At 45.3% G+C, this 16,378-nt stretch overlaps 1 protein-coding gene across 3 annotated transcripts in view; it reads left to right on the forward strand.

Moving 5' to 3' along the window:
* The window catches only part of Nhsl2 (NHS like 2), a 241,411-nt gene that overhangs the window by 94,438 nt on the left and 130,595 nt on the right, over positions 1–16,378 (forward strand). For all 3 annotated transcript variants that reach the window (XM_051179152.1, XM_051179154.1, XM_051179155.1), the window contains exon 2: positions 7,328–7,396. In XM_051179152.1, the coding sequence (XP_051035109.1) occupies positions 7,328–7,396 (69 nt within the window). The remainder of the gene's footprint in view (positions 1–7,327; positions 7,397–16,378) is intronic.

Genomic DNA, 16,378 nt, shown 5'->3' on the forward strand with positions numbered 1-16,378 from the left:
ATCATGAAACAAAGTTTATTTTATAGTTATATATAATAAATAACAATAAAAGCATATATCATTATTAGGAAGTCCTTAACGCAGGATCTATTGTTGTGCTACACTCCCGGCCCTTGGGTATGTGTTTTACCGGAGTTCTTACTCGAGTGTTTTATACATAGTTCCTGTAGTTGTGTGCTTCCGGCTTTCTAAGGCCTCTTGTCTGTTCCTTCCTTTCTCCAGTGCCAGAGCAGTGTGGCCCACATTCTGAGCCTGAATCCGGCCACCCAGGGTCGGGCCTTATACATTTTCTTTTTTCCTAGGTTTTCTTTTTCTTTTCTTTCTTTCTTTTTTTTTTTTTTCTTTTTGGATTTTTAAGACAGGGTTCTCTGTGCATCCTTGGCTGTCCTGGAACTCACTTTGTAGTCCAGGCTGGCCTCAATCTCAGAGATCCCCCTGCCTCTGCCTCCTGAATGCTAGGATTAAAGGCATGCACCACTGCCCAACTCTTCCTAGGTTTTCATATTGACCTCTTCTTGAGGCTACAGGCACATGTGCAAGTCAGAGGTTTGCTTCTTTTCTGTTGGCATGTATTTTGAGAAATATACTACTTATAGAGAAGCTACAAACCCGTGACCATTGGCTAAATAATAGCCACAGATTGTGCCCCAGCAACAATTGGTAATCTTTCCATGTGAGCTGGCTTTCTGGCTCCTTTTGAAAAACAGAAAGTTCTGGTAAAGTGATATCTACATTTCCACAAGACAGTAACTGCATTGGGATGGTGGCTTCCCCTTCAGCTAAAGCATGTGTTGTACAGCTCCCCGTGGTTCCCACCTCTCCTTATTGTGTTTCTTAACCTTTCTTCACTGTCCTGCCTGCTTGTCTCTTAAAGGCATTCGAGTTATCCAAACTATTTCACTCATGCCATATTCCACAGTCTCTTATGTGTGTATGAAACCTCTTTGTATTTCTTTTTTTCTCTCTCTCTCATGCAGAGTGTTCCATCAATACTGAGAGATGAAACAATTTACCTCTAGGTGATTTCATTTTTTTTCTTTTCGTTTTATGTGTATGGATGTTTGCCTGCATGTATGTCTGTGCACCACGTGTGTGCCTCTAGGTGATTTTAGATTCTGTACGGATTTACTTTTGCAACACAGGAAGGCATTGTAAAAGTTATGTTTATTGAGAGAACCTAATATCCATCCCTGAGTCGGGGCAACACCATGCAAGAGGTAATATTGCTCCCATGTCACAGGGGAAAACTACAGTTCAGAGAGGCTGCACAGTAGGGTTAGAGCAGTAGACCTGATCGTTTCTGTAGCCAAGGCCAAAGCATTTGTTATAAAGAAGTTTCTAGAGATGAAGATGAGCTGCCCCTGGGACTCTCTTCAGAAGTTTGTGCACAGACTCCAAGAGTTCTTTTTGCTTAGACAGAGATTGGGCATGTGTAATGCAACTGCTCTGTGCCTCCTGCACTCTCCGGAACTCCAAGCCTCCCAGTAACCCACCGAAAAGGTGAAACAGATGAAGCCCAATTACTGCTGGATTTCGGGCCCATTTGATGAGTCACATCCAATTGGCAGAATCACCAATAGTCAGTCTCCTTGCCTGTGTGTGTTCAGAGCTTGCTACTCCCTCATGCTGTCACTGATGTGCCGTGTCGGGTGGGAAAACACAAAGAAATTATGCGAGGCTAATTGCACAGCAGCAAGCAGGAAGGAATGTGTGAATGCCAGGGGCTCCCAGTGGGGAAGAAGTCTGGTGTCATGCAGAACAGCTACAGGAAAACTTGTCTGGACCCTTGGATGCAGAGGAGTGGGGCTGGCAGACTTGGCTTGTGAGTAGCTTTGGTGGCAGAAAGGAGTTACAGGAAGCAGATATCCAGCATCTAGGAACTTTCCTCTGGAACCTTTGTCTGCTTTCTTTGCTACCCTGTCGCCTCTAGCTCCAGGCAGACCTCAGCCCCAGAACGAAATGGTTCCTCAACACCAAACAGGTCCACAGACCCATCTTAGGGTCGATAAAATGTGCCTGCCCAGCTGGCTGCATAAACCACAGAGGCTCAGCTAAGAGGTTTGGTCTTTCAGAATCCATGGCCCAAGTACCTTCTCTGGTCCATCAAACACAGCCTTAGTGGACCACTCTGTCTCTTCATGATTACATACCTTACCTCTTTCTGTGTGAGAAGGCGCAATATAGTGTTTGCTTGTACATCAAGAGATGAAAGTTAAGGCTCTGTAGTGATGCAACTGAACAATAAACTATTGTATTTCTTGTGCACGCACACGCATGTGCGTGTGCGTGTGCGTGTTGCTAGGGATGGAACTCAGACTTCACACACGCTGAGCAAATATTGTAACTAAACTAACTATCCCAGCCCTATCCATTACTTTTTACTGAGGGCTCCCTGTGAGCCAAGCGCCAGTCTAAGATATTTAAATTCATTATTTCTTTAATCCTTAAAAGAAAGATCAAGAAGTTGAGTGAAAAGAGGAAGAATAGTTCATCAAAGATCACCCAGGGAGTAAATGACAGCGCCAGCATGTGCTCCATGCAGGGCAGGCATACCACCTGCCAGTCCCACTTGATGTACAGGAAGAAAATGGAATTTCGGAGGTCCCTAGCATCAGGGGCAGGCCTGGATTTTCCTCTTTTGTATCTGCTATTTTACTTGCTATGTAACCTTAGGCCCATTACTTAGCCTCTCTCAGCTGTCTCCTGTTTGCAAAAAGAGTCGGAGTTGACAAATGTCAGGATCCCAAACCTTTGAAAGTCTATATTGTGAAAAAGCAGTATTAGCAGACTCAGAATGCCCCAGAGACGATGAATGAGAAGGCGCCCTGGGCGGGCCTTGGCTTTCTGAGGGGGAAGCAGGCCTGGAAAGGAGACTTGTCAATGTGGATGTAAGTCATACCATCTCCTCAGCAGCCATTCGGTGAGAAGCCTCAAGCACCAGGTGGGCATGATAACGATGGCCAGGTCCAGCAGGCACACCTACATAGTGGGCTGCTGCTGCCACCTAGGGGACAGTGGTGACCCGGAGCTTGGACTGTGCAGAGCTGTGATTTAGCCACTTTGATGCACATTCCCTGTCTCCTGCTGGTTTCCGGAGTGGAGAGGGGCGGCCTGGCCCTGTTCAGCAGTGGGGAGGGGACTGAGGCAGAGAGTCGAGTGTTTGGGGAGTTATAAATAAATCCATCTGGAAGTGTTTGGGGCTGTGAGAGCTGGGAGCTTGGCCCTGCAGTTCAGGCCATGTGGCGCATATTTCCATCCACAACAGCCCCCCAGTCCCCAGAGATTGTCTGAGGCAGGCAGAAACGTCTCAGGCACCACCTCAACTACCAGCCCCCACGCAGGCCTCCTCCACTCTGGTGAAATCCACAAGATCATGGCTGAGTGCTACTCTGAACTTTTTCAGTGACTCCTACATGCTGCATAAACGAATGAATGATTTTTGTAGGTTCAGCATTTAGCTTGCAGGGTAGGGCCAGCGATGGAAAAGAAGCATGCTGGATTTTTAGGATTACCTTAGCAGGCTGCCAAGGCTGGCCCAGATATAAAGGCACTGCACAAGAGTGTTTGTCTCTCTGTCTCTAGTGCCAAGAAACACGATGCTCAGTCAGAATGAAGCCATGAGATGATTTATTAAGCACTTAGCACACACCCTCCTGTGCTAGACAAGAAGAACAGAAAAGGACAGCCTCGGGGAGTTTGAACTCACAGTTCAACTTTCCCCCCTTATCCGTGGGGTGTTGGCCCCAAGACACCTAGTGAGTGTCTGAATTGTTTTTCCTTTTATAAAGCCCTATGATGAGGTTCAACCAATAAACTAGTCACAGGAGGTTAACAACAACTAATAATGAGACAATCCTTATAACCAGAAACTGAAAACAAGATTATTTAAAAACTAACAATTGTTATTTCTGGAATTTTCCCTTTAATGTTTTTAGACTACATTTGCCAGCGAGTAGGGGAAACTTCAGAAAGTGAAAGCATGGGTGTCCTGTGGGGGCAACTGCACTCTTGGTTATTGGAGTCACACAGTTCTTTGCATTGTGGGACACTCAATGCCCTGACTTCCTGGCCTGGCATGGCAGTTTTACTCTGGAGCCATTGTGACAACCAGACACACCTCTACACTTTTACGGATATTTCCAGGTGACAGAGGGATAAGCTCTGGGTGCATTTGCAGGCCACTTGTAAGGAACTTGACCACAGGGAGAGCAGGGGAAGCTTCTCCAACATGAGATGCTAATCCAGCCGTCTATGTTGACAGGTACATTGGAGCTATAGAGCTGGCAAGTTGTGTTTGGCTTGTAGGTAAAAAAAAAAAAAAAATGCTGGGTTAGACCCTAGAAACCCACAAGACCACAGTTTTTCCAGGCTCCCTGCTTCCCCTGGTCCCAGAACTTGCAGCCCATCTCCAAGCCTACACTGCCCTTCTGTCCTCATGGCCTTGCCATCGTTCAATGCCCTTTGACCCTTTCTCATTGCAGAGCGAATGCTTGGGATTCAAGCCTCAACTGAAGTGTTTTGGCTTTAGGAAAGCCTTCCCTAGTTCCTGAGACAAGCAGCTACTTGCCCCACTCTGTGGTCAGTCTCCCTACTAACTGGCGAGTTGCCTAAGGGCATCGACCAGGATTCATTTGGCTTTGCCATTCTCCTCATTCCCCAGTGGGAACAAAAGGGAAGGTATAGCTGTCACTGATAGTGACCCAAAACTGGTCCTAACCTGGACCAATGGCTCTACTTGAGACTCTTCAGAGCTGTTTCCCTGTGATAATTACATTTGGGTGAGGGTTTTTGAAAGAGCCAATGAAGGAAAGGACAAGATGGAGGACCAAGGCTAGGAACAGAGAAAGAGAGAGAGAGAGAGAGAGAGAGAGAGAGAGAGAGAGAGAGAGAGACTAAGAGAGAGAGAAATGGAAAAAGGAGGAGCAGAAAGGATAGAAAAGGAAAGGCAGGGAGCAAAGGCCCTTTAGCAGTTCCCAGTCACAGGGCACTCTGGTAGCACAGAGCAGGGTAAAGAAGACTTGAGTTCTGGAGATGAAAGCAGCTGCTATGGTAGGTCAGTCAAGTATACTGTTATTAATGTGCATTAGTGACCTTCGGTGGCAAGCAGTTCCTGAAAGCATGCCCTGCTAGGACCAAATGACAGCCAACCAGGATGCTTCTTAGTAAACGACAGAAACAAACATTGATACAAGAGCTGCCAAGCTCCTCAGGGAGTTCTCAGGGGCCACTAGCACTCCAGAACTGCTTCACCCCACAAGTCTAGCTCTTGTTCAGGAAAGGTAGACATAGTTAGAGAAGAGACAAATTCTGAGCAGCCAGGATTCCAGAGTCTGTGCCAGACACCTATGATCCACAGAGATAATTTAACCCTTATTATGACTCTGTGAGGTAGAGAATGAGACCATTTTTTAGATTAGAAAAGTGAGGTCCTGGGTGGGTTCAGAATATTGCCCAAGGACACCCAGCTTGAGAGAGTTGGACCCAGGGTTCTAATGTAGGTTATCCCTCTTTTGATGAATCAGCCAAGACCCAGAAGCTGGCTGCAATTTGATCTCCAACGTTTCTGACTTTGGCTATGGACTCATTTCTTTGGATTAACTTATGTAAGTGCAAAAAAAAAAAAAAAAAAAAAAAAACAGCAGTTTTTCTGAGCTTTGGAATGGGTCCTCAGAATCATGTCCTAGGCACCTTTTCTTGGGGATTTGTAAATTTGAAGCATCATGTTTAACCCAAGAATCTGCAATGCACACAGAAACACACAGGGTGCTTTTTGTCCTGAAATATGTCCAAATGTGGGCGCTCGCAGCCTGGAGCCAGGCTTTGCATCCCCTCCTTCTCAGAGACCTCCCCAGTATATGATACTTCTGGTGCTTGCCTGGGCTCTCAGCCCACCCCCACCCCTGCCTTTTAATTTCTTTCAGATGTCGCCTCCACACTGTCCCCACTGTGGTCCATTGCTTTCACTCAGTTTGCGATAGATGCCTTCTGTCTGTTGGCAGCTGTGAATGATAGGGAGCTGGACAGGGCAATTTGGGACAGCTTTTCTTGGAATTCTGATGTTGATGTGGTTAGGTTAGCTCATGGAGGTAGAGTGGCTGGTGCCAGCCAGGGCCCCAATGCAGAGGGCAAAAGGGCATGTAGCACCCCATCTCCGTAATAGGAGTTTGGCTTTGAGGTGGGACAGTTTTGCTAAAAAAACAACCATAATGGGTGTTTTCTGGACTTGCTCTAGAATCAGGAATAGCCTGGAACCCATTGAGCTCCCCAGAGCTGTGTGTTCTCCATGGGTGGCAGTATATTACAATGCTCCTGCTACACAGAGACCTGAAATCTTGCTGACAACAGAACTCTCGTTGATTTGCACAATGATGTTGGGAGGAACAAGGCATTGTTCTTGGCTTGGTGTTTATGCTCTAGGCATCTTAGTGGGGCAGGACACCCCAGAAACACTTTCAGAGGAAGGATAAGGGAAGATGGGCAAATATGAACAAAGCAAATGATATACATGTGTAACCCAAATAATAAAAACCCAGAGACAGATACTGAGGTTCAAGCTGAAGCTCAGTATGCAAAGCAGCCAGCCACTAGGGTGTTCTGACTTCTACCAATGCTCAGACCAAAGGGGTGACCCACTGAACCTCACATTGCATCTCCAGACTGCACTGTTCTCCTAGACTGCTTATGTTCTCTCCAACCAGGCTGGAGACTAATTGCCACATGAGACCCTTTGCTTCTTCCTTATATACCTCTCTAGTGCTGGGATTGCAGGTGTGAGCTCTGTTCATCCTTTAGTCTGATTCATTGTCGTGTAGCCCTGGGTGGCCTTGAACTCAAAGAGATCCATCTGTGTCCTGAGTCCTAGGATTAAAGGTGTGTGCTAACACTGCCCAACTTCTATATCCGTCTAGTGTGGCTGGCTTTACATTCTGATCCTCAGTGGTTTTATTAGATCATAAACACTATATCACCACATACATGTGTGAACATTTCATAATAAAATCTACTGTTCTGCATAGTGAATATATGCAAATAAAATAAAGTATGTTGAGTATCTGAGCTGACTGTGGTCACTTAGGCCTGTAAAGTCAGCCGTTAGCAGACCATAGCAGAGAGATTTTGAGTTTAAGGCTACACAGCAAGATCTTGGCTCAAAATTAAGCAAAACAACAAATCTAAACAACAAAGATTGTAGCTTCTTCTTACACCCTCTGTGTGGGAAGGTTTGCCTGCAGGAGTGGGCTGCAGCCAGCTCACAAGTCCCGCCCAGAAAGAGCCCAAAAAACCATGTCCTTGCCTCACTCTCCTTTTGCTTCTCTTGTCTTTACAGGTGTCTGCCACTGGGTGAACGGGATTCGTAGCCAGAGGGCAAGGGAGCTTGTGGATGCAGCAGGCACAGGTGAGCTACAAGGACCAAACTGGATATGAAGGGGTAAAGACTATATGGAAAAAATGGTCAGGCAAACTGCCTGTTTTGGAAGCTGGCTTCTCCACTCCCAACCTCCGCTGAGGTGCTGCTTTCTCAGTGAGACCATCTCTGGCCTCGTTTCTCAAATGGCACTTCTCATTCCCCATCACATCACACCTTTCCCCATGCTGCTGTTAATAGCACTTAATGCCACCCATCAGCTAAGTTCCTCTTTTGGTTTGTTCATTGCCTATTCTTCTAGTAGAATGGGAGCTCCAGCAGGGCAAGGACTTTGTTTTGAACACGGCTATTGTTGCTATCTAGCACATAGTAGGTACTCAATAAATGGGGAATGAAGAAATAATTGAAAGGATGCACTGGCTGGGGCCACCCAAGGTGAGTCCACTCTTAGCCTTATGTGCTCAGTTGTAGGTACCCATTACTCACACCTGGTGGTGTCGATTTCTTCCAACAATGCTCAACCCCTGCCTTGTCTTCAGGTCTGAAGGTGGGGAAGCCTTCCCAGGATTGTAGCTACCTGACACTTTGTTAACCATAGCCTTTTAGGAGATGTTGCCATATTGTCTAATGTGTATTATTTCAGTGGTTGTTAGCAACAGTGGGGTATTGGCCCTTCCTCAGAGACAGCCTCAGCTGCTAGTGGACCTGTTTCATAATGAGGAGGGTCAAAGTCACTGCCTTCTGGTTCAAGGGCAGGGGCTTTAGAGCTATGTCCCCAGCTACTATGCTGATGAAACATGTCAAATCCAGATGAGCAATACAGATTTGAATTCCTAGAACATAGCCATTGTGTTGAGGGTGTTTTTAATAACACATTAATATGGATATAATCTCAGCAATGTTTGTTTTATTCCAACACTGGTGGTAGAACTCAGGGCCTTGTGCATGTTAGGCAATTGCTCTGCCACTGAACTGCACCACTAGCCTATGAATATATTCTTCTTGTGAGCAAAATCAATGTGGTTGCTTTTAAACTCCTTTCTGTGTCCACCTTGCTCCCCAGAGGTAGCCACTGTTCCCAGTGGAGGAAGGAAGACCTTCCTTCAGGTCTTCATCTCTGTGTAGACCTTGGTTTATCCATATAAAACCATACATGGAAACTTGAAAACAATCAATGTTGCACTAAACGCAGTGACCTGCGACTGACTTTTTTCACTTATCATTATGTCTTGGGAACCTCTGTGTCAGGATGTGCATCTAACTCACCATTCTCATAATTAAACTTTTTAAATTTTAATCATTATAGAGTTACCTGCCATTTCAAAAATAATACAGCTTTTTGCCCAGCTTTTCTCTATGATTACAAAACCTGAACAACACACAAGCAGGGTAATGCCACTGACTACCACAAAACAGCATCTCCACAATACAGGACATGCCTACCCAATGTCTAGTTAACCCCTATCAATCCTTTGTGTGTGTGTGTGTGTGTGTGTGTGTTTGTGCAACCATACATCATGTGACCTTTAGGGATTTCTTTCTATTGCCACCATTATCTAGAGCAGTGATTGTCAACCATTGGTTCGAAACCACTTTGGGGGCCATATATCAGATCTGCATATCAGATATTTACATTATAACTCATAACAGTAGCAAAACTACAGTTATGAAGTAGCAACAAAAAATGTTATGGTTGGGGGGGTCAGCACAACATAAGGAATTGGATTAAAGGGTCACAGCATTAGGAAGGTTGGGAAACAGCTCTAGATCATCATCATCCAAATCATCACTTGTGTCAGTATGCTGATTCATTCATTCTTTGTTTGTTTATTTGTACAGTAGTTCTTTGTTTGGCTCATTAGTTTTCTGTGGTCTTGATGGATCACAGAAGTTTATCCAAGCCGGGAGGTGATGACGCTTGCCTTTAATCCCAGCATTCAGGAAGCAGAGGCCAACGATCTCTGTGACTTTAAAGCTAGCCTGCTCTACTGAGTGAGTTCCAGGACAGGCTTCAATGATGCACAGAGAAACCCTGTCTTGAAAAACCAAAATAAGAAAGTAAAATCAAAACAAACAAACAAAAAAACAGAAAGAAAAAGAAAAGAAAAGAAAGTGTATCCATTTATACATTGGAGGGCATCTGTAGTGTTTCCCGGGTTTGGCTTTTATGAATAACAATGCTATGAGCATTTGCCTAGTGGCTTTTTAATGGATGTAATTTAATTTCTCTGGGACAGATGCCCAAGAGTGCAGTTGCTGGATCATATGGTACTTGCATGTTTTGTTTTTAAAGAACTTGTCAAACTGCTTTCCAGAATACTCTACCATTTACGTTTCCACCAGCAAATGTATGAGGGATCCAATTTCTAGACACTCTTATCAGCATTTGGTGTTGTCGCATTTTAGTAAAATTTTAGATGTTAAGATAGGTGTGTTGTGAGGTCTCACTGTGCTTTTAATTGCATTTCCCTGGTGGTCACTGATGTTGAACATCTTCCCATGAGCTGACGTGGCAACTGTGTCTCCTCTTCGGTAAATATCTGTTTATGCTCATTTTCTGGATGGATTGTTTGAATTTTTACCTGCTGAGTTTTCAGAATTCTTTATACGTTCTTGATCTAAGTGCTTTGTTACTTGTATGTTTTGCAAATATCTATCCTAGTATCTAACTTTAAAAAAAAATCCTTTCAGTGGGGTCTTCCAAAAGTGTTAACTTTGATGAAGCACAATTAAGCAGTTCTCCTCCTGTGAATCATTTTGAGTCTTAGAATGTAGCCCAAGCTGACCTTGAACTCAAGCTTCTCCTGTCTCAGCTTCTTGGTGGCAGGGATCACAGACCTGCGTTCTAGCTCCTGGCCAAGAAAGAGCTCAGATTACCAGGTATGGGGTCTGTCTTATATGGCCAGCTGTAGATTTCAATTGAATTTCCCTTCTTTTCCTATTTTTCAGGTTTTTAAAAATTTATCATGTGTGTTAGTTTATCGGCTGCCTTTCTGCATTAATTGAGATGATCCTATTATTTTCTTCTTCTTTAGTATGTCAATATGGTAGATTACATTAATTGTATAGAATTAGTGTAGAATTCTTTGAACAGTTGGAGAAATTTACTAATAAACTATTAGACCTTGATATTCCTTCATTCCTTTCTTCCTTCCTTCCTTCCTTCCTTTCTTTTTAAGCTCAGGAACAATTTTATTATAGCTTAAAAGAAAACCCCAGGTCAGGCAAGCTGAAAACTTTGGTGGCTTCCCAGAGGAGAAGAATGGCGGGGGCGGGTGGCAGGTAGGGGTGCTACTTTAGTTAAATGGGCATGGAGATCAGCCATATGGCATCAGGTTGCCGTGTGGCAAGACACGGGCTTTCCAGAAAGGCTAAAGAAGCCCAGTGTGTTAGGGAAAGCATGCTTAGAGCAGAGATAGAAAGAAAAAGAAGGACATTTATGCTTTTCTGAGTAATTCAGAATAGTGGACTGGCTTAGGAAGCAGTATGGCTATGCTCTAGAAGAGACCACAGTAGGGAATTTGGGGAAGGAAAAGCACAGTACCTCATTAAAGGGATAATTATTCCTCCTATTTCTCTAGCATGGCTTATGGTGATCCTGCCTTCCTAGGAGTGGTCTTATCTTCCTGAGGGATGGTCACTTGGCCATGTAATTGACCACACAAATTGGCATGTTAGGTCACCATCGAGGCTAGAGATTCTATTCCCTTGATCAGAAAGGGTTTCCTTCAATGGGGTCTTTATTTCTACTACTGCTCATGAAAAGGCAACCTAAAAATCATTAGGAAATAGACTGAAAGTGGAGGATAGAACCCATCTTCACCATGAAAACTTAGAGTTCCAGTTCCAAAACTGTCCACCAGAAGGGGTCAGTGTCTAGATAGATTGGAAGAACTAAGTGTTCTTAATGGCTGCAGAGGTTTTCAAATCTATTTATTAGGTAGATTTTGGAGGTCTATGCTTTATTTAAAAAGCAGATTCATTTTATCCAAGTTATCACATGCTCACTACCACCCCCATTTGTGTCTGTGAAGGGCTGAATTTCAGGCTCCAGAAGTTAAATGTGTATTTTAAGTCTTTAACAGGCAGTAGACACTTAGTTTATTTCTCAGCGGTACTCCCAAGTAGAGAATACCTCTTTTTCGTGCACAGAAAGAAGCAATAAGCATAGTCAAATGTGTGGTCAAGCACTGTTAGGGGATGGTGGGGGGGGTGCTTTTCTAGGTAGAGCTCAGAGCAAGTCATGATGGGTGGGGTGGGTGCGAATACCAGTGGGTGCAGCAACATGAAAGATTGCCCTTATCTAATTTTCTTCGGTGGCTCCCAGAGCAGCAGTTCACATCCTGTGGGTTGTGACCCCCTTTGGCAAACTTCTAGCTCCAGAAGTATTTACAGTACGATTCATATTTTTGGTTATGAGCCTAGCCTTTAACGGCTGAGCCATCTCTTTGGCCCTATGTTACAATTCACAACAGTAGCAAAAGGACAGTTATGAAGTAATAACGAAAATAATTTTAGGCTTGGGGGTCACCACATGAGGAACTATGTTAAAGAGTCAGCATTAGTGAAGGGACCAGACCCTCACCCAGCCCCCTGCTTTAGCAGCCATGAGAGGCAACAGAAAAGACATGTAGGCCTCTGACTCAGCACATGTTACAAAGAAACTCCAGGACAGACCAAATCCTCCTGAGTCTCCAGGATACTTAGTTCCTGGGAACTATTGATATCTATGTACAACAGGCCACCTGCAAAGAGACAGACAAAACCACAGAAACCACACAATGCTCCATCTGTAGCCAACCAATTGAAAGCATTGACAGACCAGTTGCCCTGCCAAAATATGGCTTTGGAAATGTTCCCTAATTGTTTCCCAAATGTTAACCAAACAGAAAGTTTTGCCTTAAAAAAATCCTAGCAATAGACATGGGGGAGTGGAGCGCTTCCTGTGGTGGCTGCTACCTCAGCTAACTAGACCAAGCCCCTGCCATGGTAGGATATAGCAATAAACCTTGTGCATTTGCATTGGTGAGTGGGCTCCTTGGTGGTCTTTTTGTGTTCTCACAAACTTGGCATAACAATTAGAAAGGTTGACAATCACTGCTCTGGAGCCACCCTGTCTGCCCAGCACCATGTTTGTTCTGGGATGCTACTAGCTGCAGGTACTCACATGGATGCCAAATGAATCTTGATGCCTGGCTCAGGATGGAGCTGTCTGAATGACTCAACAGGATCACCCAGGTACAAACCTTAGACATTCAGAAGCATGGTAGAGCAGTTGATATTTGCCACAGCCCTTCACACTTTTCCCAAAGGGGGACAGTAGGGACTGGGTTAGGGCTTCTTTGGCTTCAGCAAATACTGTCTGTACAAGCTACTTTGCCCGGACCTATGTTCCATTCAGCCCATGGGATGGGCACTGTCCTCACAATTTTTTATTCTCTTCCCCAAGGTCCCTAAAGAGGCGAAGCCTGAGCTGCAGGCACTGCTGTTTCTTACCATCTACAAAACCAGCAATAGATTACTAACACAGAAAACAAAACTGACAGTGGCAAACACCAGAGGCAGGTGCAAAAGCAATGTGGCCTTTAACTGGATCATGTTTTTTATCTACCAGTAGTAAATTCTTCTTGATCCCAGAGCCATACCCACTTTTGGGCTCATGTTCTTGTCTCAATTGTAGACCCTACCAAGGTTCCAGGATAACCTTATGCTCCTCCCCATCTGTTCCAATTTCTGGTGCACATTCTTAATTCATAGCTCCTACACACTGTCCCTTACTCCTTTTCATTTTATTTTAGCAACAGGATCTCACTATGTAGCCCTGGCTGGCCTGGAACTCACTATGCAGACCAAGCTGGCCTGGAACTCTCAAAGATCTTCAGGCCTCTGTCTCCTGAGTGCTAGGAATAAAGGCGTGTGCCACTATGCCCAGCTCTGTTCCCTGCTCCTTAACCTCAAGACATTTTACACATTTTGCACACCCAAGCCCCATACCTACTTGCCTTTCTCATTAGGTGCTATGTTACAGCTTTTCTTTTATTTCTAAAATGATACATGTTTGTAATAATGCTCAAATTTCAAAGTCCTGTATGACATCATGATCTAACTGACCCTTCCTGAGTGTTTCTGGTGTGTGTGAACTGGGGAGTCACACATGACTGAGTCCTGTAGCCCCTCTCCTATTCCTTATGGGTTTGATCCCTGCCTTTACCCCAACTTTCTCTGATCCTCACTCAGTCCCTTCCCTCATTAGGAATTGTAATGGATCATTGCGGGGGAGTGGGAGAAGGCACTCATGCGACATTGGAAGTGACAAGAGCTTTCAGCACGCTAGGGTTCACACAGAACAGAGAGCACGCAAGGGCAGAGCAGGTGCTGCCAAGGGCAGAGCAGGTGCTGCCGTCAAGTCTCAATGTCCCCAGGCTGGTTTGCGTGAGCAGAGCTGCTCAGCGCGGCTCCACACGTCACCAGGCGAGTGCGGAGGCGGCTAGCCCGCGGGAGTGGCGGGTGGTGAGTCATGGTCCCCGCGCACCTCCGGAACTGGAGGCTGCTCAGCAGTCTCACTACCCCCACCAAGCTCCCTGGCCCTCCCCGCTCCTAGGGGCGGGCAGGAGGCTGCAAGGCACGATGTGGCAGCAGAGGGCGCTGCGGTGCAGCTGTTGGCCAGACACACCAAGAAGGCTGGAGCTGCCTCTGTCTGGAAAGGGTGGAGCACCGGCCCAGGGGCGGGGCGAGTCAGGGCAGCTTGATGTTTTTAAGAGAACGGAAGTATACTTGAGGATGATTCATCCCTGCATTGAATGATGAAGCTGTGGACCCCCACAGGAGAATGCCCTTTTTTCTCGGCACACACTGTCTAAAGCTGGCAGTATTCTCTCCTCAGAGAGGGTCCCTGATAGAGCTGGTTATCTCTTTTCAAAATGGATCTGCCCAGGGGACCCAGTCTGCTACATTCTTTCCTGTGATGAATGCTACTTGAGGAAAATGGCCTAAGATTTGAGCTGACAGTAATTCAGGGCAGGAGAAAGTGCTCCATTTATTGGGGACCAAAGTTTCAATGTCATCTTTTGTCTTGAGATTGCTTTGTGCGTGACCTTGGGCTTTTGCTCACGATAGAACCCGGAGTTTTGTGTATGCTAGAGAAGTGCTGTTCTACTGAGCAGCACCCCAACCCCAAACTTAAGCTCATTATCCCTTCATTCAGAAAATGTTCATAGTGCAGAGAAGGGAGGAAGCCACATGTGACAACAATGACCCCAGGCAGAAAACAGCCTATGCTTGATACAGAGCTATACACCTAAGTGGTCTATGTCTACTGAACGGATGAATGCAAAGACTTCGTGCTGCACACTGGCACAGAGTTGTTGTCTTGGTCATGGATGCATTCTGGGGACAGACACTACTTACTGACACATACCAGGCATTTGTCACATGATAGAAATACCTTGAATGTTTTGTGAATTCAGAAGAGGGTATGTATAGCACAAATAATAAAAACCCAGAGATGGATACTGGGGTTCAAGCTGAAGATCAGAAAAGCAAAGCAGCCAAGCTACTAGAGAGTTCTTACCTCTACTAAGACTAAGAAAGACCAAAGAGAGGTGATCCTGCAATGCTTTCCACCAAAACCTCAGACTGCCCTGAGACTGCACTGGGTTCCTGCCTTATATTCCTCTCTAGTGCTGGCATTAAAGGCGAGTCATCCCAAGTGCTGGAATCAACGGTGTGAGCTCTGTTTCTCTTTTAGACTGATTCACACCCATGTAGCCCAGGGTGGCCTTGAACTCACAGAGATCCATCTGCCTCTGTCTTCTGAGTGCTTTTAAAGGTGTGGCCACCATTGCTCATCCTCTATAGCTAGCTAGTTGTTTAGGTGTGTGGCTAACTAGTGGCTTAGTGTGTGTGTGTGGGGGGGGAAGCTAACCAGTGGCTTACTTCTTAACTAGGTGTGTGGCTAACTAGTGGCTTAGTGTGTGTGGGGGGGGGAGAAGCTAACCAGTGGCTTACTTCTTAACTAGGTGTGTGGCTAACTAGTGGCTTAGCTCTGCACTCTGATCTTCAGGCAAGCTTTATTTCCCAGGTCACAACAATATATCACTACAGGCATGGATGAAGACATTAGCTGAGTAGATCCGGGCCAGATGGAGGGCAGTACAGACAGAAAAGGGCCTTGGCAAAGTGCGAAGTTCACCAAGGAGAAAAGCACAGAGAAGGCTCTGCAATCTCTCAAATACTTCTAGCTCTAAGACTGCTTCCAGAAATGACCACAGATGTATAGGTTAGGCCCTGTTCAGAGCTTTTCAGTCATTCAGCCAGGGAGGCTGAGGCTTTGACCTTGGGCTCAGCCCACCTTCGGTTTGCAAGCCTAGCTATTCTCCATGCTTCTCCCTCCCCTCACTCTGTCTCCTCCACCCCCAAACTCCCTTAGAACAAATTATCTATGACACGAAAGTCTGCACTTATTTGTGTTTTGCCATGAGTTTTCTTTGTATTAATTTGTTTCAAAATAAGGTCTTTGTTATTTACAGATTTTTATACCAACACAGCTTCATTGTAGAAAAACAAGTCAGCACTTTTGTACTAAGAATAAAATAAAATTTAACCATAATTTCACCGTCCAATGCAGTTCTTGGATTTTGGAATGCCTTCATTAAAATTTGCACACACTGGCACTGATCCGGATATAACTGGCACAGGTTGAGTCTTGTGCTCCTAACAAAAGCATGAGCTGAGGATAGTGCTCATACCTTCTATCAGCTGGAACTTTGATGGCAAGAGATAAGATTGTGGCTTAGACTCCCAGACTCTAATTCTTTAACCAGCTGAGGCTCCTCATGCCAAGTGCTTGGGAGAGTTCAGAGACTTTTCTCTGAGGCCAGTTCTGCTTCCACACCACTGTATGGCCGCCCCCTTAGCCTTCAGTTGGGTTAGAGTTCCCTTGAATTTTGAGGGCCACAGAGGCAATGTTGAACTCCTTGCTGTGAGGGAGAGCTAGGGAAGGGTGCTTAGGAA

Source organism: Phodopus roborovskii, unplaced genomic scaffold, assembly GCF_943737965.1.
Source record: "Phodopus roborovskii unplaced genomic scaffold, PHOROB, whole genome shotgun sequence".
NCBI lineage: Eukaryota > Metazoa > Chordata > Mammalia > Rodentia > Cricetidae > Phodopus > Phodopus roborovskii.